At 38.4% G+C, this 22700-nt stretch overlaps 1 protein-coding gene across 1 annotated transcript; it reads left to right on the forward strand.

Moving 5' to 3' along the window:
* The first annotated feature begins 267 nt into the window (after positions 1-267).
* C9 (complement C9) lies at positions 268-16546 on the forward strand. The gene is made up of 11 exons (XM_065661693.1): positions 268-377; positions 4378-4495; positions 5173-5320; positions 6758-6905; positions 8644-8782; positions 9960-10178; positions 12259-12499; positions 13754-13882; positions 14916-15094; positions 15298-15526; positions 16367-16546. The coding sequence occupies exons 1-11, from the start codon at positions 292-294 to the stop codon at positions 16525-16527; spliced, it is 1797 nt and encodes a 598-aa protein (XP_065517765.1). The 5' UTR covers positions 268-291; the 3' UTR covers positions 16528-16546.
* Positions 16547-22700: the final 6154 nt, after the last annotated feature.

Here is a 22700-nt window from a genome sequence, read left to right on the forward strand (position 1 = left end):
GTTCTCTGGTTAAATAGAAAATATCTTTCCCATATTAAAAAGTACTAGTAAACAAAAATGGTTCATTTTTAATCTTGAAGCAACTTTACGCTATTTCTCAGTCTCCATGTAGGAAGAAGTGGAATTTTCTGAAAAGTGGACTTTAGAGCACTTACCGTAAGGCAGTTTTGGCCAGTAACTGGCAATCTTCAGTGCACACTGCGTTTTGTTTGTTCTCTTGGTAATAAATAACAAAAGGAACAAATAAATTACAAATTCAGTCATGGCAATTTTTGTCTATTCAGCTACAAAATGGGAAGTGTGCATGTTACCCTGCAGCTTATATCCATACTAGGCAATTTAGAGGTGGTTGCCTCACTTTTTGGGGAAAGCAGAAGGTAAGTGTGTTTCATTTTCTGCGGATGTCTATACTGCTCTGTTTTTTCAACACAAAGCATAAACCTCCAATTCAGGTATTTCTAATGGTAGCTTGCTCAGTTAAAAAAAAAAATTAAAAAAAAAAAAACAAACCACGGAAAGTATTTACTGTATTTCAAGGAGTCAAATAGTCTTATCCCTCTGTTTTGGGTGTATGTGGTACAATGAAAGTGACTGATAGCAGCTGAAGCCATGTTCTGGAGGGAGGTGGTGCTCAGGCAACTGCTCTCTATTGAATGCTGAGTGTGAAAATATAATCTCAAATGGATTCTTTCTGAAAATGCACATTTTTATGTTGACAGTACTTCTACTCCTATTTAAAGTCTTCTAGACTGCCCATTACTAATTCATTGGAAATATATCCTTTGTTTTTTCACTGTATCACTAGTAGGAGAAATAACTGCTTAGTCCCTACAAAAATATCATGTGAAAACATCTGAAGAGATACACTACCAGAACTATATGTCATTTATGAGAAAGGTGAGTATTAAGTGGTGAAAGAACATGAGTCTCAGATATATATGTCAAGAAGAAATGGGTATTCATCTGCTTTAAGACTTAAATTGCAGTATGTGAAGCATTTTGTGATGACATGTGAATACTAACTGAACAACCAAGTATTGCCTCTTGCACATGTCTCTAGGCCTCCTTATGTTTTGATGTTTATCCATAAGTTGGCATTCATATCCAATTAAAGCACAGGTTTGATATATTCAGATAGAAATGGTGTAGCCAGAAAATACAGTTATTATGGAGAGTATGCAGCAGCAATGTCAGCCAGCAGCTTGACTTCACATCATACCAAAGATTTCATGATGATGCTGGCACAGTTGGCAAAAGGATGCCTTCACATGATTCTGTCACATCTCCACATTTAAGAGAGCTAAGCCTTCTCTCTTTGTCAGTGCTAACTGACAAACCAAAAGGTTTTCATTGGTTTTGTATCTGATGAACTGTATTTTGAAGTATGACTCCATAACAAATCACCAAAGCTGTGACCTGAAGGTGTACAGAGCATATTGTGTCATCCATGACAAGGTGCAAGCAGTTTTCTGTACTGCTTTTCCTTTTGACAGAGCACCTACCTATCCCTCTAATAATAGACAGCAGAGAAGATATTTCCATTTCTATGCTTGACTCTGAAGTTTCTCCTCCCAACTGCTACTTTCAGTGACATTCTTCAGTAGCTGAACTGCTTTTACTCACTCTCCTGATTAAACTGTGTGACTCAGTATCTCCTGCTTTAGCATGATTTTTCAGTAATCCTTTCTCCCTGTGATTAATATGGAAGTGAAAAACTTGATAATTTCCCTAGTATCTTTGTTTTTTATAAACACTGATGTTAAATAAAACTGTCTCATCATATGTGTCCATTTGAATTTCCAGATCAACCTGGGTAGTGAATGCATTGGTGTTGTTTCAACAGTTCATAAAACTTGTTTACAATGAGCTTTTTCTGATTTTGTTTTTTGTTTTATTTTTAATTCTTCTCTAACCTCAAGTAAATTCAAAACGTTAAAGCTGGATCTGCACATCCAGAGGGCCCAGGGATGTCTGTACGTCACTTAGGCACTCCTAGACACTGCTCTTTCTTACTGTTCATTCTTACTGACTGCATTTTTAAGCTAATAATTTAAAAGTTCAGAAATGCATTTCAATATAAAATTCTACTGTACCTGAATGCCAAATAATTGCTAGGAATAAGATATTCATCTGCCTTCAGAAACACTACCACGTGCCTCAATATATCTTCAAGGTGTACTGCACAAGTCTTCCCACTCATACTATCTTTAAGGACAACCTGTCAATCTTCAACCCAAGCTAAACTAGAAGTTTACAGTCCTACATCAGTAAGGAGATTAAAAGGTCATATATGCAGCTGTCTTTGCAGATACAGGAAGGAACAAGCAAATTGTCATCCATTTGCCAGAGTGTTAGATTTTCATTTCTTCACTGATGTTACTGTCATGCCAAATGGTGAAAAAACATGTAATGGAATACTGTTCTGCAACTTTTCAAAACATTGCCTGCTTATTAGGAAGTTATAGTAAACTATAGTGTTGCTGAAGTATTTGTAAGGGTAGCTAATTACAGGGGAAGGACTTTTTCTACAGCTGCTAACCAATGGATTATTGATTCTGGTGCTCAGAGTTCACCCGAATGAAGAATTATTGAAAGGGAATTCTGTGTAAAAACAACTTTTCACAAGGTTGTGCCTGTATAAGGTACCATAATTCCTGGTGCCAAGCACACAGCAAAGCCTTGTACTCCTTTACCAGCCAAGATTTTGGAGGTTCTTGTTGTGTGGGAAGAGTTCTTCATTTGTATTTCTGCTGTCCATGGAGATTGGGCATATTTGTGCTTTTTGCTGTTTCCTTTTTTTTGTAATCCTACCTGTTAAAAGCAATATCTTCAGCCAAGGATTCATTTACTGCAGGCCCTGGCTTGAGGTTAGGAGGCTTCTGGGAGGAGAGCTGTTTAGAAGCAGCAGGCAAGACAGTGGAAGTGCGTGATGCAAATACTTACAGCAGCAGCTGTGGTGTGTGTTTAAGTGCTGGTGTGTGTGACAGTGGAAAGTCTGAGACATCAGAGCCAGTCAAGGTCAGCTGAGCATATAAAAGGTTGCACAACAACCCTGTGATCCCTGAGCTGTTTAAGATTCAATAGCTGGAAAGAAACATAGGTCAATTTATCATCTCAGTAACAGCTTACTACGTATGTAACCTGAACATTCAATAAATGGCACCAAGAAGCAGAACCAACTGGTATGTATATCTTCCTCGTCCAAACTGCTGATTTCTCAATCTTGCCGAATCAGGTTACATTTCATTTCTTTGGACTCCTAATGTACTTGTATGGGGGAAGGGTGTTAGAGTGGGGGGCAAGGCCCTGCCTGCACTGAAAGCCCATACATCACACTGCAGGAGCTGTAGATATGCCAACCGGCTGGGCTCAGCAAAGAAGGTCCCATTGTAAAGCAGAGGAAATAACATTAAACTAGAGAGGTGCAGCAAGATTATTTCTTCACAGTGGATGAATACTAAGCATGTAAGGCCAAATTGGAATAAATTACAGAGAATAAACTGGGCAAGTTCGACTTCAATGCTTCTCCATTCCTCTGCTTCCCAGCATTGTTACCTGAGAAAATAAGGTTACCATTAAACAATTGTCCTTGGTTTTTAAAATTAATAAGTCATCCTACTGTGAATAAGTTTTTAATGCCTAACTGTGGGTGCTTTTCAGTGAGTGATGGCAGTGATGGCTTTTCACTTAGTGAGAGCCTGGAGTTTCATGGTATTTAAAACTGAGTACCAAAATAGTCACTCTAGAAAATATCAGCCTAACTGGCAAAATATTCAACTTGGCAAGCTGAAGAATACTTAGATAGCTAAACATTTATCTGTTTTTTCCAACTATATAAGTTAGCTTAATAGCAAATAATACCTTTATTTATGAGGCTTCTTTCATTTAATTTATTAAACTTTTATCTAGGCATAAGGGCAACTCCATTAAATTTAATACGCTAAAAAATGACAAAGATATGCACTGAAGTGTTAGGTCTACTTGAGATGTGCTGCTGTGCTTTTGTCTTCAGCTGTAAATACGGGGAATACGGACACTGTCTGAATAAGGGAACTGCAGATGTTCTCTGTGTATTATTATTTGGTCCTCTTCAATAACATGACCCACCAGAAGAGCATGAGTTACACGCAAGTATCTAAAAAGGGGAAAAAGAGCTGACTTATTAAGTCTTCAAAGATTTTTTAATGTAATTTTAAACCACCAAAGAATTTAATATTAGGCAGCTGTTTATACATGTAAGTACCAAGTACTGCTATGAAAGTAAAGCAGAAAGCATCTTGAAGATGCTTCAAAATATTGGTCTATGGCTTAAATACAAACTGACATGTGATTTTAGTGTACTGGCCAAAGACTGTACTGGAATGTTTTTTTTGTCAGCTCTTCAGAAAAAGCTTTCCACAGAGGAATAAGAGAACTGAATGCTCCATCTCCAATTGACTGTAAACTGAGCAGCTGGAGCGCATGGGGGCCCTGTGACCCATGCACCTATCAAAGGGTAAGCTATAGTTGGAAATCTTTGTTCCAAAGCCACAACCAAAGGGACATTATCTATCTGCCTTTTGGTTATTGGGAACATACCAGCCTGCAGCTCTTAACTCTGTATGTTGATGATATGATGGAACCCATGATTATTTCGTACCAGCAAGCCATAAAAGTAAGAGAAAACTGCATCCAGATGTACAAAACTTGCTAAGTGTTCTGATTCAAAATGTTTTGTTGATAAAAATTATCTATTTTGGCCATATTGATGTTTCTATTATGAATATTACTTTTAATATATTCTTACTTTTTAAATAAGAAACAATTTTTTTTCAGAAGAAGTTTTTCATTTTCTTAGCAAAGTTCTTCTTATGACTTTAAAAAAATTAAAAACTAGAAAGCATACAAAATATATATGATGCTTGTCCTCCCTGGATTGAAAGTAATGAAAATAGTGAAATAAAATACAGTGAAAAACAAGCACCCTTACATCTTGCTAAGATATTATTACTAATTCAATGTTCCCCTACACTTTTTTTTATGCATGAGCAGTGCCTATGGATTTTCAACCAGAAATTTCACCAAGGATGCTTCATTTTGAAAAGTTCTAATTTCAGCTGAAAATCTTACAATTCTGCTAGTTTTCTTTTCTCGCTAAGCAATGTTAATAGTGTTATTTATCTATCTTCCAAGTTTCGCTCTAGATGCATTGAAAGATTCGGACAGTTTGGTGGAAAACCATGCCTGGAGACCTTAGGAGATACTCAAAGCTGTAAAACCAGCCAATCTTGTCCTGAAGAACCAGAATCAGACTGTGGTACTGACTTCCAGTGCAATTCTGGTAAGTTTTGTTTTCATGCCTTAGTGAGTTATGCAATAACTCAGGAAACCATGAAGTTAAATCTCTTTCTGCTGAAGACAAAATGCATACACAAGAAAAGAGATATGCTTCCTTGCTTTTCTAGTTGTAGATAATCTTCTGAAGCAGTGATTATTTCTAGGGTTTAAAGGCAATCCATAGACAGGTGGGTTGCAATGCCACAACTCCAAAACCACATCAGGAACAGTTCTTGAGAAGGGGTATTTTCCTCTTATCTCCCATTCTAATTTGCATCTAGTTTAAATTCTCCTGTAATTACTAGTCCATGTTTAAAGGCTGACCCTACTGTGAGTGTCCTTTCTTCAAGCATAGCTGCTCCTTCTGCTACAGAATCACTATATTTCCTGAAAAATCACTGGGAAAAACTAGGACTGAAGAAACAGTCATAAAATGGATAGGGAAGTTTACTGACCAAACTGGTATCGTGTATACTAGCTCGAGACCAGAATGCCTCTAGATTCAACGTAACATATAAATTTGTAAAGTGATACATGGATGGCATATGAACTAATGTAATGTTCAAAATTCAGCATAAATCCAAATAACATAGGAAAACTTAAAGGCAATGCAAATAGTCAAAAAAGAAAAGAAAATACGCTAAGTGAATTCTGAGTCCCAAGCCATTGTCACTATTGTCTTTATCTCAAATCCTGTAAAATGCAAGTAGAGAAATTAAAATTAGAAAGTATGTATTTAGCTACTAGTTCCCAGTCATTGTGTGGCACTTACAGATGTGGTAGATATTAGCAAATGTTTTGTTATGCTAGGGTTAAATGTACCCCAAATCTTTAAATCCTGTAGAAAAAGATCAGCCTTTGTAAACCCTGTGATACACACACTTAGGAAAATTACTACTTCACTGTGGCTTTAGAACACAAATCACTATAGTTTTTGACAGTACAGTGTTCATATAATATAATCCAAAAGATTCAAAAATATTTTCAAGTATTTGAATATTCAAATGTTCAAATAATATAATCCAAATAACAACAATTCAAACAATTCAGAAATTATTCTTTGTTTATATTGAATTGACACTTTCCTGTATTCTCTTAATACAAATTTAACAAATTCCTAAAACAGTACACTAATAATCAAAGATTAATACAGAAAAAAATCACAGGAAGTACCAATTTTCTTCAAATGACAACAGTTCTCCTGTCACTTACTTTTCTCAGCCATCTTAGTAAACAGTCGCATGTGCATAAGTAAACAGAGTTGCATGGGTTTGTTGGGGGTTTTTTTTCCATTTGAAGGAGGGAGGGTGTTGGAATTGAATTCCTCATGACAACAGAAACATGCAAAGAGGAAGATCTCAATAAAGAGGAGCAGGGAAGCTATTTAAAGTCCATCTTGGGGAAAAAAATGCATTTATTCAATGTTTTATTCTCTGATTAGGTCGATGTATCAAACGACGACTTGTGTGTAATGTAGATAATGACTGTGGAGACTTTTCTGATGAAGATAACTGTGAATCGGACCCACGATCCCCATGCCGTAACTATGATATTGATGTGTCTGAAGTTGGCAGAACTGCAGGGCAAGGGTAAATAGGAAAAAGTAGCATTGGGCCTTGTGAAGAGTCTAGGACTGTCATCAAAGACAGCTGAAAACACAGGGCCACACTGACACTCCCAAAAGTGGAATCTGAATCATGTTCATATTTTATTCAGAAATGTTATGTAGCTTTTGGGCCAACACCTAACTACTGCTTTATTTTGTATACTTGGAGAGGATAAAATATTATACGGACAGTTTAAATCAATTATTATGTTACTACATAGAATCATACATAGATGTTACATGAATATACTCAAAATACTCATTATTTAAATGTAACATTTATAGATATTAAGATATGTTTCAAGTGAGTTTTCATAATGAATCATTATCAATAACTTTACTAACATGCATGTCTAAAAAGAAGAAAATTTATCTTGATTGTTTATACAATGGGATGCCTTACTGTAACAATACTCTGCCTGTAGCTTTTTTTGAGTATTACATTCTCCATTTCCCAGATGTTCATTGTTTACAGGAGTTTTCACCATTAATCTAAGTAGAAAATTAATCTTTATATTCTCAAATGCTGCTGGATTTCTTTAGTTTCAAACAAAAGGAAGTGTGACATACTGTTTATCTACAAATAGAGCCAGAAAGCAGCTAGCCCAACGCGAAAAGATGAAAATAAACGTATACTACAGCACCACCTTGTGTTTAAATTAAAATGACATATCCTTTTCATTTAACTTGGTAATAGAGTTACTGCACAAAAGCAAAAATACTGTCCTTGTAGCATAGGGAAGAAAGCCAGGTACCTGGGCATTTTTAGAAGTAGCTTCTTTATTATTTTTACTATAATCTATCACTAAAATACTCTATGAGAAAATGTTGTATAGATGTGCAGTTGTGATGGTGGAGACTTTGGTGAATTTATAACCGCTTTTTACTCTCAAATAAGTATATGACATGTATCAGACATAAATGTTGGACCTACTGAAAAGATTCAAATCTATAAAACAGGTATAGAAGGTCAGAAGAATGTTACAGAATCCTCCAAGGAACAGTTGGGGTTTTTTAAGTATCTCTTGTACATCGGTATGTAAACGCATAGAAGTATACAGCCAAAATGCTCACTTCTCTGTTTCTGTAAAGGTTCAGATTTTCTCTCCTCTATTCCAGAGAATACTATTATTCCACCAGGTCACACCCTGTGAGAAAACACAGTGCTACAAATAGTTGTATATTCCTTCTACAGATTTGATGGACGTTGTACGCACTTGATATGAAAGTTCCTACCTGAAAACAACCTAGTACAAGTTATGAAAAAAAAAAAGGTTAAAAATAGATGTTGGAATATCCCTTTTACACCTATAAGGAATGTTTCATCACAAACACATTGGTCAAAACCAAATGTTTTTACCTCCTTTTATTAATCAGGTTCTCATTGTGTTTGATATTTAATATCTATCTTTTATTTGTTTATATCTCATACATATCTCTTTAAAAAGTATATATCTCTTTAAAATGTATATATCTCTTTAAAAAGTAAAAGCTTTGTAAATCCTTCAAAGTGCTTCACAAAAGATGTATTGTTATCTCCACTATACAATGAGAGGACCACAAGACATGACAAGCTGCTGTGTGGATGAAGCAATATGCAGTTTCATAGCTATAGTCTCCATTTCTTACAGAATCTGACTTTTTGAGTCATAATACTGTTGTCCAGGCTATGGGTGCTAACATCTTTCAGAAGCATAACTTTTCCTGTATTTCTCTTGTAGAATCAATATTTTAGGGATGCAGCCAATGGCCACACCATTTGACAATGACTTTTTCAATGGTCTCTGTGAAAGAGTGCGTGATGGAAACACACGGACTTACTACCGCAAGCCATGGAACGTGGGTGTTCTCATTTATGATGTAAGTCTAAGCCCTTCTGTGCAAACTAGGATGTGCTTAACTGAATGCTGAATCCTGAAATCCACCTTGAAGACTTGGCATATCTCTTCAGTCTGACAGCAGCAGCTTTTTAGCACCAAGCTTTTGTTCGACAAAGTCCAGAGGGAAACAGGTTATGTTATCATTTGCTTTAGAAGTTAAGCTCACTTGTGACAGATAAATTCCCACAGGTTCATTGCTGCACCTGTGCCTAGTAAATGCAAATATCTTTCTGGAATGTTCACAGTATGAGAGGATGAGAAGAATGGGAGATGCACTGGGTAGAGCATCAATACATTTTTTTCAAAGGCACAAAAAAGACACTGGTATAAAGGCAGGAATAATATTATGATACTCTGATCCCACTTGAGTTTTCTAATCAGCGATGACTTTCTCTGTCCTACTGAAAAAGAAAAAAAAAACCTAATAGGCTTTTGAGATTCAGACTATGACCTCCAGTGAGGTTTGAATACCTAAAATATTGATGATCTTAGAAACATGAATGTCACATTCATTTAAAAAAATCAAAGCATTATTTTGCTTACCAAATGCTTTGCCTATCTCTGTAAGTAGATGCTTCATAGAAAAATTACAATTTTATACAGGTCATGCCCAAAATTAATAAATCTGACCCAGAGATCATTGCTCTTATTTGATTTTGATGCGTAACTCTTTTCAGTTACTAAAACTCTGCACTACTAAAGTATACAAAAATAAACAACACTGAAATAGGTATTCTGAATTAACTATTGTCCGCTGTAAAAAAAGAAAGCAAAATCATAATCCTGATTAATTTCAGATATTGGGACATATTAGGAGTTCTTTTCTGTGTTCTGGGAAAGAGCTGGAGACTACCATTCCTCACATGTAAAAGAAATGTTGACACATAAATTACTTTGACAGTGTTACATGTTGAGATTTAACACTCACTGAAATATTGTCACTGCAGTTTTCTGTTCACTTGGGATGTGATTAAGATGAATTGGAACTGATTAAGATGAAGTGATTTGGGGAGTGAGTAGTACTTCCATTTGTTTTCTTTTAAAAGAAAAATGCATTGCTAAGCTATGTAAAACATATCACTTTGAAGTGCTGTGTAGATTTTTGTGTTACTGCCTGGTGTGTTCTCTCATACAACCTTGTCATTATATTTTCTAAGACAAAAGCAGACAAAACCTTCACATCTGAGTTCTACCATGATCGTGTAAAAATGTTACGTGAGGTTTACATAGAAAAAACCTCACACTTTAGTGCTGACCTGTCTCTGAAATACATACCTACTGAAGGAAGTAACAAAAGTAGTTCAGAAGGAAACTTCAAGTATCACTACAACAAGAATTCAAGTTTAAGTTCTATCCTGAAAAGCTCCACAGAAAGGGTAAGTTTAATCAAACATAAGGTTTTAATGTAACTATTTTACAAGCAATGAAATTTGTACAGTTTTGAATAACACAATATTAATCTTTCTATTTGCCTGCTAATTTTCTGTCATTTATTCACAATAATGAAATCCTGGCCATCCTAGGGTTAAGATTTCAGGGGTGGCCAAATGTAGCTAGCACACTGTCATGATTTTGGTCTGTCAGATCTTGTGTTTCATAAGCATTGCCCATCTGGTGGTTCCCTGCAGCATGTTGAAAGGAAATGTTCTCAGTAAGCAGTCTGGAAGAAGCAAGCCTATTTGGGAGTTACCGACAAGCCATACTGCCTTACCTGTCCTTTGAGATAGAGGATAGGCCCTATTTCATTTAACTTAGTTTAATTTAGTGGCAAAGAAGTAGCCTTAGATTCTAGTGAGGTCAAACAGACAGAGACCACAAAAAGTGATAATACATTGTAGATACTATGGCCTAATCCACCAGCTGGGTGCTAGTGGAATCAACTAACCAGATCCTATACCTTTCCCACTATATATACCAAAGTCTATGATGGCAACATGCCATCACATACAAGGCACATCAACTCCATAATACTGAAATGCACCACATGCAAGGAAGAACAGATCTGACTCAGCTAATTCAAACTTCTCAGCCTTGTTGCCCAGTATCCATTCAGATTTCTGGAGATCAAATGGATTTTAGGGAAAAATTAGATAACTCTCATAACTGATTAATTAAAATACTGCTGAAGAGAAAAATCTGTACCATAAAGGGAAGCTGACATACAACACTGCCTTTGTATTGGCATGAGTTTTCTTGGGATAGAAATGGACCATTCAAATCTCCAACCGATGATCTCCACAGATGCAAAACATGAAATTTCGTAGTTCAGGATATATTATAGGCTGTTCATAGAGTAGTGGCTTATTAGAGGACTTCTGGCTTCAAATTCTTGCTCAGAGATCAGTTCAGAAAATGAGTCACGATCTGTCACCGGCAGAAGTCTATCACCATAAACTCACATTGCTGCAAGTTAGTGGACTGGCAGTCTCTGGCCAAGACCCCTCCAGAGCTCACCTGTGAGTTAAAGCCAGGAGCAGCGCAGGGATGTCCAGCTTGGAGAAAGGCAATTTTGCACAAGCTGGATGGCAGGAATATTTTCACCTAGAAAAGTTTCCTCACAGAGATTTAGATGCCTGAAGATTCCTGCAATTCTGAAGCCGCATCTGAGCCAACAGTTTAATATCCTTTAAATGGTGCCAGATAATGTGATGGTCTGTTGTTGAATCCCTTTTAAGGACCACCTACTAGGCACTTCTGTTTAGCAAGTCACTTAAATACTGCAGATAATGGGGATTGGAAGGCAAGTGTTTCCTCAAAGTCTTCAGGGCAACTATTTCACAAACTGTCATGTGTTATGGGCAGCTGCTAGGTCCTAGTTTAGATTATGATATAAAACCATCTGCAGTGTAATTTACAAAAATATCAGTCACTATACCTAGGCTTAGAATGTATGCATGGGTCAAACACTTCAAAGAATATTTTCTTGATTAATTTTCATTTTATAATATTGCTTTGTTTGGTTTTTGGTTTTAATTGGACCTGTGGTCTTTCTTCTGACAGTCTGAGAATAACAGAGGAGTGATCCAAAAAAAAGAGAGAACTTAATACTCTGACTATAAACAAAGACAAAACTCCAGCTGACCTCACTGGGCAGCTTATGTTATCTCGTGAGCCATATGGAATTAATTTTCAGCGTTACAAAAGTCATAAAGGTAGATATTGTACTTAAAGAAAAGACCTTGTTGTCAAATTGATCACATAGGGTTTACTGGAATTAGTAAAGGGGAAGTTCTGAAAAACTGGAAGAATAGAAATAAAGGAAATCTCTTGCTGCTTTCTCAATTTAAATTGGAGAACTTTTAATTTGAATTAAACAAGTTTGTTCTTGTTCCAAAGTGCTAGATTAAATTGCAAGTTTGAAAGTTCTGCAGTTTCATTACAGGTAAAAAAGAATAGATATTCTTGCTGTGTTGCGTACCAGAATGGCACTCTCATTCACTTTCTTCTTGCATTCAGAACCAAACCTTTCTGCATGTAAAAGGAAAGATTCAGCTTGGAAGATTCCAAATGCGAAGTCGTGATATACGTCTCACAGATAGTTTCCTTGATGATCTAAACTTTCTGCCTACTGAATATGATAAGGGGGAATATTTCAAATTTCTAGAAGATTATGGAACTCACTATGCAGTCTCTGGAACTATAGGAGGAAAATATGAACTTGTTTACATTCTGGATAACTACGCTATGTCTCGAATAGGTATGCATTCTGTTAGCCTTGCTGTGGTATGCAGATTATCACCAAGTCTCCAGTCATGTGAAGAAATGTATGAGGATAAATTTATGTCCATGGAACATTACTGGGAACAGCACAGCTCAGTGTGTGGTGCTTGTCGCACACCAGTGACATTACAGAATTACATGAGCTCGAAAGAGATGACAGTCTTTGTAATCTCCAGAATTATTTGAAGTCTGTATTTTGAGCCTTTAACTGAAAAAAAAAAAATTAGAAAAGCAAAAGCAAAAAACAAACTAGAACTTAGACATACCCAAAATATTATCAGTACTAATTGATGTGACATGATTCACAAAAGATTCCCAGTGCCTAGAAAATCTGCCTAGACCTTAAATCCGATTTGCTAGTTGGTACCTTCTTGTAGTATGATAACTTTAAGTTTGGTGGTGGCAAAGAGATAAGGAACTTTCTAGAAATCACATAGTGCACTTGAGTGTGTTGAAACTGTTTTATAGGCTTTAACGTTCACACTGTATTTTTCTATGCTCTGGTTAAGATAGGAAAGTAGCAGTTTAATCCTCCCTTATGTGCAGTTCAGATATATGTGGGTTTGTGATGGGTTAAAGTGGTCACTCTGGAAAAAAGTTAGGAAAGGCAATTCTCATGATGATTTTGAAGATCAGAAAATAAGTACTTGCTTTTTTTTTAAGTATCAATCTTAAGCACAAGTCTTTCTGAACCCAAAAGTGAAGTTCCAGATGATACGTTTGAGTCTGATAAATACAAATGTGTTGGAGGCAGTAGAGAGGGGAGGATTAGAATTTAAGGGAACAGAGTACTTGTAAGAGATTAGTGGCCTTATTAGCTTTATGGGAAAAATAGTGGAGAAGCATGTTTGAGGGTGGGAGAGAGATACTAGAAGAATTAAATGAATTAGCACATAAACCCAATCTTTTATGATAAGCATCTAAGAAAGAAAAAATTCCAATCGAATATATGTAAAGAGTGGTCCCTAAGGGCACATCTGCCTTCAGCTAGATCAAGGAAAATATAAATCCATTTTTATAGGGTTTTGATATTTTTCTACTTACTGTAGATCCCACTTTCCCTTGCTCAGGCACTTCACATACAATCATCCTCACATTCACTTCATGGAAGAGGAAAAAGCAGAAGATAATTGGGAAGAAGAAAGCCATAAACTTTTCCAGTAGCCCTGAAATTTATTCTCCAAGAATAATATCACAGTACCTCTAACCACCTAATAATTTCCACTTTCAGGTATCACTATAGAAGACGTGAAAAGATGTCTTGGCTATCACTTAGATGCCATGACTGCATATGAAGACTTACATGTCAATGTTAATATTGATGGTGGTAAATGTGAAAATGTTCATGTGAAAGATGAGTGTATGTATATCCTTATTTTACATTATATCTTTTGCTTAAGGAAAGATGTTAGTTTTTATAATCAACGTAGATATTGCTGTCAGGGAAAGGACAAATCCTGCAGATGTGTAAAAGTGAAGCTCCCATACTTCTACACTCCCAGCTCAAGCCAGGCTGAGTACTTGTACCCAGTACACACAAACACACTTTTATAATTACACATATTGCTGGCCACAAACATCAATGTAGTCAAAAGCACAGTGTTGCTGTTAGTGGCAAATATCATAGAATCACAGAATAGTTGACATTGGAAGGGTCGTCTAGACGCTATCTCCAGAGGAGATGTACTGACTGTACATAGGCAGTAGATCCCTCCAGCAGCTGACTTTAGACACTCAATTTAACCAACAACTGAATCCTTAATCTCTGCTGTTACTGGCGCCCAGATGTACAACTCCCCAAGGCCCACAGTTCCATCTCCATTGCTGGCACAGACCACCTGGTGCACACCATCACACACTCCAGATGTTTCCAGCATCTGCCCTTAGGTGCTCAGTCTACCCAGCAGTCAGACCTTGGATCCTCTTATCTGTAGTTGCCTTACACAGACACGCACCAAACATGCAAACAGGTCTCAGTCAATGCCAGAAGGTTGTGGATTCTCCAGTATTTGGCCTAGAGCCCTAGTTATGAAGCAAAAGCTCCTACTATTCTAATTCCTGCCCTTTTCTGATTCAGCTCAGGTGATACAGTAGTGTTCCTCATATTATTTTCGGCTTGTTATTAAATGGCTATGATCTCCATAATGTCCCTCCTTTTGCCCTATCCTTTCCTTTCAGATACAGGGTTGTCTAATCTAATAGCAAAATTAAAGATTTCCTCCCACATAAGAGGTATGAGTAAAGAAAGACTGAATTCCATCACAGCTCATGAGCGAAGGGTTCTTCTCTCTACAGTCATTTTATAGAGATGGACTGATTGTGTTAAAAAGATAACTGCTCTTCAAGATGCATGGGCAGTAAACTTTCATCTTCATCCCTTCTTCTTTCTACAGCATCGTTTAAGGATGATTTTATCATAGATGATATAGTCTCCTTGGTTGATGGAGGGAAGATTGACTTTTCAGTTAAGATAAAAGAAATGTTATTGCGAAGATCCAAAACCATTGATGTAAAGGATTATATAGAGTGGGCTAAGTCTTTAGTTGATGCTCCAGTAGTGATACAGCAACGGGTGAGTAAAACTTCATTAGAGCTGTGGTTCTTACAGTTTTGAAGCTTTTGTTCTAAGATGGAAGTTAGACTCCAAGTTTATCATGCACTTTCAGGTATTTTTTTCATCTTAACATTTTCTTCCTTACACTAGTGATGGAAGGAATATCAAAAGGATGCAGGGCTTCAGAAAAGTCTGTATGCTTGGGCTCTTTTCTTCTACAGCCTTCTCCGATACATACACTTGTTCCAGTTAAGATGAGAAATGCATATTTAAAGAAACAAAATCTGGAAAAAGCAATAGAAGACTACATTACTGAATACAGTGTGTGCAAATGTGAACCCTGCAAAAATGGAGGCACCCCTGTGATGGTAGATGGATCCTGTACATGCATGTGCTCAAGCTACTTTAAGGGAATTGCTTGCCAGATTCCCAAATCTACATTAATTAGAGGTTAGTAAAAAATCCAGGCACACTAAACTAAACGTATTTGTCATTGTGAACAGCATCCTGTCAAAATGAGCCTTCATAAGGATAGAAAGATGTCTTAGCTCTGCTGCTATTATGCCTAATTATACCTGCTACTCTCAAATCTCATCAATATATGGTGTGGAAGTTAGTTTAAGTTACTGAGTCCTTTCCATAAAGAGGACACTAATTTAGAGTTCATTGTCCCTCATGCATTGTTGCATCTTGGAATGATACCCCAAGTTCAAGAGCATTACTGTTGTGTGGTGCAGTAATGGTAAACCAATTTCAGGCAAAAGCAATCTCACCATGTCATAAGCTATTTGCCTTCGGTTTCATGCAAAAGCACATGTGTTTGCTAGCACATGATCACATGTCATAATTACTGTCCTAGTGTAATGTTAGATTGGTCCACAAGGTGGAAGAGTGAGATGAATGCAGTTTCACAACTGACAATGTGAAAAATTTATTGTGCTATAAATTCAGTCTCTGTTGCCAAGTTTTTGCAAGTGCAGGTGCTCAAAACAGACCTTAGAACTTGATTTTCGGGCAGCTTCCTAGGGAGACAAAGATGTTAAAATCTCTGGGCTTTTAAGCAGTGTCATTGACAAGGGCATTTTCAAAAGCCTTATCTGTGTGACGGGTTGCATGCTGGGGGCTGCAATGATCTGCAGAGTCACCATAACGGAGGACTTCTGACTTCAGTCATGGTCTACCTTGCCCACCTTCAAAAGTGCCAAGTAAAAGGCTCTAATCAATATCTCTGTCACTGCACAGAAGAAAAAGAGATGTTGGATTAATCCTAGTATGGTGTCTAATTAACAGTTGTCACTGATGGAGGATGGAGCTGTTGGAGTTCCTGGTCTGCCTGCATCAATGGAGAAAGCACTCGAACTCGCCAGTGTAATAATCCTACACCAGAACCTGGTGGCAGACCATGCCAGGGAGAAAGCATTGAAAAACGGCCCTGTGGAGAAGCAAAATAGTTACACTGCTCATAAACAGGTCAGCAGCCTTCTAAATACTAATGTGTTATTGCTGTTTACACTAAATGGTCAGTCAATATTTGGAGCATTTCAGTGACATAGTTGAAGAAGTGATGGGTAAATCCACTTACACCATTTACATCTGTGACTTGATACAGTTTTAAGAGCATTCACCTTGTAGCTTGAATTTGTGAATGGTTGGATTTGTATTTAAATGTCTTGAGAAGTAATGTTTTATCACAGAGTAAAATGGAATTCTATATAAGAACAGACTAAAATTCCAGCTCTTTACAGATTTCGTCTTCAGTCAGACCCTCCACAAAAACCTTAGAGAAAAGGAAAGAGAAATGTCTTCCAGAAGCAAGCACAGATAGTTTGGGAGTTTGAATTCTCTTAACTTGGCAAATAGAATTCTTAGATCCAGCAAAACCACTCTTACAGCTTTTTCAAAACTTTTAGCTTAGAAAAAAATAGTGTAAGACAATATCTAACTAGACGGTTTTGTCAGGGTTTTTTTGATATAATACTGCAAAGCAAAATAACAAACAAGCAGTATTTTGAGGATGGATGCTCTGGTCCTTAAAATGGCAAGGTGGTATCAATTTTCTTCATCTCCTGAGACAAGAAACTTGCATGCCACTTGGACGTGACAGTAAGTTTTCAGGCCCAGAAGGAAGCATTTGGGTTACATGCTTAACATGTTACCAGAGGTTCCTTTTCTTCTGGAAGCCCAGAAGTAGAAAAGAGGTGGCAAGAAAGGCCACCCTGTTGAAAGTCTTGCAACATTACCTCTACTTGTATTTAAAATATGTATCAGGAAATTCCTTCTATGCTGTCCTTACTCAGCTTCAGTAGTGTTCAGCTACATCTAATATTCTTAGAATCATAGAACGGTTTGTGTTGGAAAGGATTTTAAGATCATCTAGTTCCAACTGCCCTGCCATGAGCCGGAACACCTTATACAAGACCATGTCGCCCAAGGCTCTGTCCAGCCTGGCTTTAAATACTGCCAGGGATGGAGCATTAACCACTTCTGTGGGCAACATGTTTCAGTGCTTCACCACCCTCACAGTAAAGAACTTCTTCCTTACATCCAATCTAAACTTCTCCTGTTTTAATTTGAACCCATTCACTATTACTTGTCCTATCGCTACAGTCCCTGGTGAAGAGTCCGTTTCCAGCATCCTTGCAGGCCTCCTTCAGATACTGGAAGGCTGCTGTGAGGTCTCCATGCAGCCTTCTCTTCTCCAGGCTGAACAGCCCCAGCTTTCTCAGCCTGTGTTCATGTGGGAGGTGCTCCAGCCCACCAACAGCTCCATCTTATGTTGAGGACACCAGAATTGCACACAGTACTCCAAGTGTGGTATCATGAGGGCAGAATATTCTACTTGTGAAGCACCTTGAAGTGTTTCCCTGCTCTTGCACATTCCCTAAGTCAGTGCTATTGCCCTCTTACTAAAAACAGGATAACAAGTTAGCCTCTGCTTGATCCAGTGAAGTCAGTCTTATTTTAAGAAAATCTCATACACAGTTTTAGTCCTGCTCTGTATCATTTACAAGTCATTTACATATCATTCAGCCATGACACTAAATGACATTATGATCATGCATGATACACACATATTATAGAATCATAGAATCACAGAATAGTTAAGGTTGGAAATGACCTTAAGATCATCTAGTTCCAACCCCCCTGACATGGGCAGGGACACCTCACACTAAACCATCCCACACAAAGCTCTGTTCAACCTGGCCTTGAACACCACAGAGGTGGAGCATTCACAGCTTTCCTGGGCAACCCATTTCAGTGCCTCTCCACCCTAACAGGAAAGAATTTCTTCCTTATATCCGATCTAAACTTCCCCTGTTCAAGTTTTAACCCGTTACCCCTTGTCCTGTCACTACAGTCTCTAACAAAGAGTCCTTCCCCAGCATCCTTGTAGGCCCCCTTCAGATACTGGAAGGCTGCTCTGAGGTCCCCAACGCAGCCTTCTCTTCTCCAGGCTGAACAGCCCCAACTTCCTCAGCCTGTCTTCATACGGGAGGTGCTCCAGTCCCCTGATCATCCTCGTGGCCCTCCTCTGGACTTGTTCCAACAGTTCCATGTCCTTTTTATGTTGAGGACAACCAAGTGTCATCGGCAAACTTGCTGAGGTCACACTCAGTCCCACTGTCCATGTCACCGACAAAGATGTTGAACAAGACCGGTTCCAACACTGATCCCTGAGGGACATCACTCGTTATTGGTCTCCAGTTGGACATTGAGCCATTGACCACAACTCTTTGCATGCTGCCATCCAGCCAGTTCTTTATCCACCGAGTGGTCCATCCATCAAATTGATGTCTCTCCAATTTAGAGACAAGGATGTCGTGTGGGACAGTGTTGAACACTTTGCACAAATCCAGGTAGATAACATCAACTGCTCTACCCCTGTCCATCAGTTCTGTAGCCCCATCATAGAAGGCCACCAAACTGTTCAGGCAGGATTTCCCCTTAGTGAAGCCAGGCTGGCTGTCACCAAGCACCTTGTTGTTTTTCATGTGCCTTAGCATGCCTTCCAGGAGAATGTGCTCCAAGATTTTACCAGGCACAGAGGTGAGACTGACTGGTCTGTAATTCCCTGAGTCATCCATTTTCCCCTTCTTGAAAATGCAGGCTATATTTCCTTTTTATCAGTCATTGGAAACTTCATCCGAATGCCATGATTTTTCAAATATGATGGACAGTGGCTTAGCAACTTCAACTTCATTTGCCAGCTCCTTCAGCACCCGTGGATGGATTTCATCAGGTCCCATGGAGTTGTGCACTTTCAGGTTCTTAAGATGGTCTCGAACCAGACCCTCTCCTACAGTGGGCCTAGGGTCATCATTCTCACAGTCCCTGCATCTACCTCCCAAGACTTGTTTGGTGCGGTCAGAGCCTTTGCCAGTGAAGACCGAGGCAAAGAAGACATTCAAAACCTCAGCTTTCTCCAAATCCTGTGTATCCAGTTCTCCCAAGAGCTTCCTCAGGGGCCCTATGTTGTCCCTAGTCTGTTTTTTGTTTGCTACGTACCTGTAGAATCCCTTCCTGTTATCCTTAACATCCCTAGCCAAGTTTAATCCTAACTGGGCCTTAACTTTCCTAACCTGATCCCTAGGTTCCCAGACAGCATCCCTGTACTCTTCACAGGCCGCCTGTCCTTGCTTCCACCTTTTAGAAGCCTCTTTTTTCCTTTGAATTTTTCACAGCAGCATCTTATCCATCCAAGGAGGTCTCCTGGCCCTCCTGCTGCGCTTCCTTCTAGTTGCGATGCAGCACTCCTGAGCTTGTAAAACACTCCTGAGCTTGTACACATATTCAGATATGTTTCTTTGGGTAAGGCATAGCAAAAGGTCTTGGAAAAAAATTAACCTAACTTTGCCTTCCGATATATCACACATGTTGAGTATTCACTCTTCCAGTAGAAGTCAGACACTTCAGTCTTCTGAAAATCACAATATGTGTTTTAATTCTTCCTTCATTCTTCATGAAGGCTGTGCTGCCATTTAGCAGGATCTTGATAGGCTGGAGAATTGGGTGGAGGGAAACCTAATGAGGTTTGACAAGGGCAAGTGTAGGGTACTGCACCTGGGGAGGAAGAACCTAAGTACCAGCACAGGTTGGGGGCTGACCTACCAGAAAGCAGTTCAGCTGAGAAGGACCTGGCAGGATTGGTGGCTGACAAGTTGACTGGGAGCCAGCAGTGTGCCCCTGTGGCCAGGAGGTCAACGGAGGTGATCCTCCCCCACTACTCGACCCCAGCGAGGCCACATCTGGAGTACTGTGCCCAGTTCTGGGCTCCTCAGTACAAGAGACAAGGAGCTACTGGAGAGGGTCCAGCAGAGAACCACAAGGATGATACGGGGTCTGGAGCATCCCTCTTATGAGGGGAGGCTACAGGAGCTGGGCCTCTTTAGTCTAAAGAAGAGAAGACTGAGAGGGGATCTCGTTAATGCACATAAATATCTCAAAGGCGGTTGCCAGGAAGATGGTGCCAGACTCCTTTCAGTGGTGCACAGTGACAGGATGAGGAGCAATGGCCATAAACTACAACACAAGATGTTTCACCTCAACAGGAGGACGAACGTCACACTGAGGGTGGCAGAGCACTAGAACAGGCTGACCCAGGGGGCCTGTAGATTCTCCCGATCTGGAGACATTCAAACCCACCTGGACACAGTCCTGTGTAACCTGCTCAAGGTGGCCCAGACTTTGCAGTGGTTGTACTAGATGATCTCCAGAGGTCCCTTCTAACCACAATGATTCTGTGATTCATTAGATTTATCTTACATTGCAATCATATTTGAAACAGCAAAATCATGTTCTTGGTGAGCCATGACAGTACTATTTCAATTAAATTTTGACCAATATATATGTCATAGCTACTATCTTCTATATTTTTTTTACAATTTTTTCTCCTTTTTTAGAAAACAATAATGGATCTCAAACCAATTCTACAAATCACGGTTTCTGCTGACCAGCTAGCTACCCAAGAGCAATGGAATGCCATGATTCAAAAGCACCTACAATCTAAATGATCACTAATCAAAACAAAACAATAAATGTCTTAACAGAAATGAGCCAACGCAGTGGTTATGGTCCATCTTTTATTTGTCTGTGGCTGCATAATGGTGTGCCCTTGTCACTGTGTTTTTCTTAAGTCTTTGTAGCTCGTTTTCTAACTGACTTTCAAGAATTAAAATCTGGTATGAATTTCAGAACCTGAGAGAATAACTAGCTTCAGCAAAGGGCCCTTGTGGATTCATTTCCAACCCCACATCTTACATCTAATTAATGTCTTAAATCACCAGTATGTTTATGCATGCAGCTTTACTAGAGTTACTGCTTTTGCTCTTTGCAACATTTGATGAACAGCCAGACATTTGCATCTTGTCTATGTAAATGTGTTAAAGAATTTTATACTAAATCAGATGCACATTACAAAGGGATAGAAGAGTTGTTATTTTACTATCCATATTTTTGACAAAACTTCCAAAGGAAACAAAGCTGAGGCAACTGTATTGTCATTGCACACCTGGAAGTCTTCCTCAGTGACTTTTGAACCTAGTGGAAAATTACTACAAAATAAGTTTAATGAAGAAATAATTTGAGAAAACAAAAACAAATTAACAATTAAAAAATAAACAAAAGCAAATTAATGCCCCTGCTGGAGAATAGGTATTGTTAACTTAGCTATTCTACCAGTCCACATGGGAGCAAGACACAACAGATTTCTTTAAAAAAAAAAGGTTATGAACAATGGTGTGTGAGAGCTGAGTGGTTTAGAAACACAGGAATGGTAAAAGCCATCAGATCAATAACATCAGTCCCTTACATACTTGCAGCTAAGGTCTGGAAGAGTCCCCTAGACCCTTCTTTACGCGCTTCCTGCCCACTAAAAGTGACCCTGAAGACTTTGAATGCCAAAAACCAAACATCACAAAAGAAAACGGGAGCGAGTACTGTTTCCCAGGCCCCTAGGGTAGAAGAGCATTCAAAAAACAAACGTCTACTGATAACCAAAGAAAGCAATTTGCACCCTGTGCTACAAACGCAGAATAAAAAAGACCTTTCACTGTTTCCTGCCACTGTTAACAGTTCCATTCACACAACAGTAGTGGAAATAGGCTTCCACTAATTAATAGGCTGCCAGTAATTAATGTTCCCAAGTGAAAAAACAGAATTTCTCCATGGACAGACCACACATGCACCTAGCATCCTTGCAGTCTTCCTGAGACACGTGAAAGCCTCAAGCCTAACACTTAAGTACGTTGCACCTGGATTAAAGCTGCCCTTGGTGGAAGCTCTAATGTTACTGCCTTAATGTGAGAACAGCAAGAATCTTCATCAAGATCAGTGCTATCACACATCAGGAAATCCCTAGCAGACAGAGCAATTTCTCAAGAGCTGCACATGCAAACATTCTTGGTTTGAAAATAAAAAACAAACAAAAATAAAATAAAATAAAATAAAATAAAATAAAATAAAATAAAATAAAATAAAATAAAATAAAATAAAATAAAATAAAATAAAATGAGGATAGGCTTAGGGAAACACACTATAGTCTGAGATTTAACCCTCAGTGTGACCAGCCATGGTCACCAAGCATCTTTCCAGTGTAGTTAGTATTCTCCATCTGACAGATTTTTTT

The sequence above is a fragment of the Lathamus discolor genome, chromosome Z (genome assembly GCF_037157495.1).
Source record: "Lathamus discolor isolate bLatDis1 chromosome Z, bLatDis1.hap1, whole genome shotgun sequence".
Lineage (NCBI taxonomy): Eukaryota > Metazoa > Chordata > Aves > Psittaciformes > Psittacidae > Lathamus > Lathamus discolor.

Excerpts from the sequence above, each read along its gene's own strand:
- C9 (XM_065661693.1), top strand. The coding sequence starts at position 292 with ATGGGAAGTGTGCATGTTACCCTGCAGCTTATATCCATACTAGGCAAT. Across the intron at positions 6,906-8,643 it reads GGCAGAACTGCAGGGCAAGG|AATCAATATTTTAGGGATGC; the intron begins GTAAATAGGAAA and ends TTTCTCTTGTAG. Across the intron at positions 8,783-9,959 it reads TGGGTGTTCTCATTTATGAT|ACAAAAGCAGACAAAACCTT; the intron begins GTAAGTCTAAGC and ends ATATTTTCTAAG.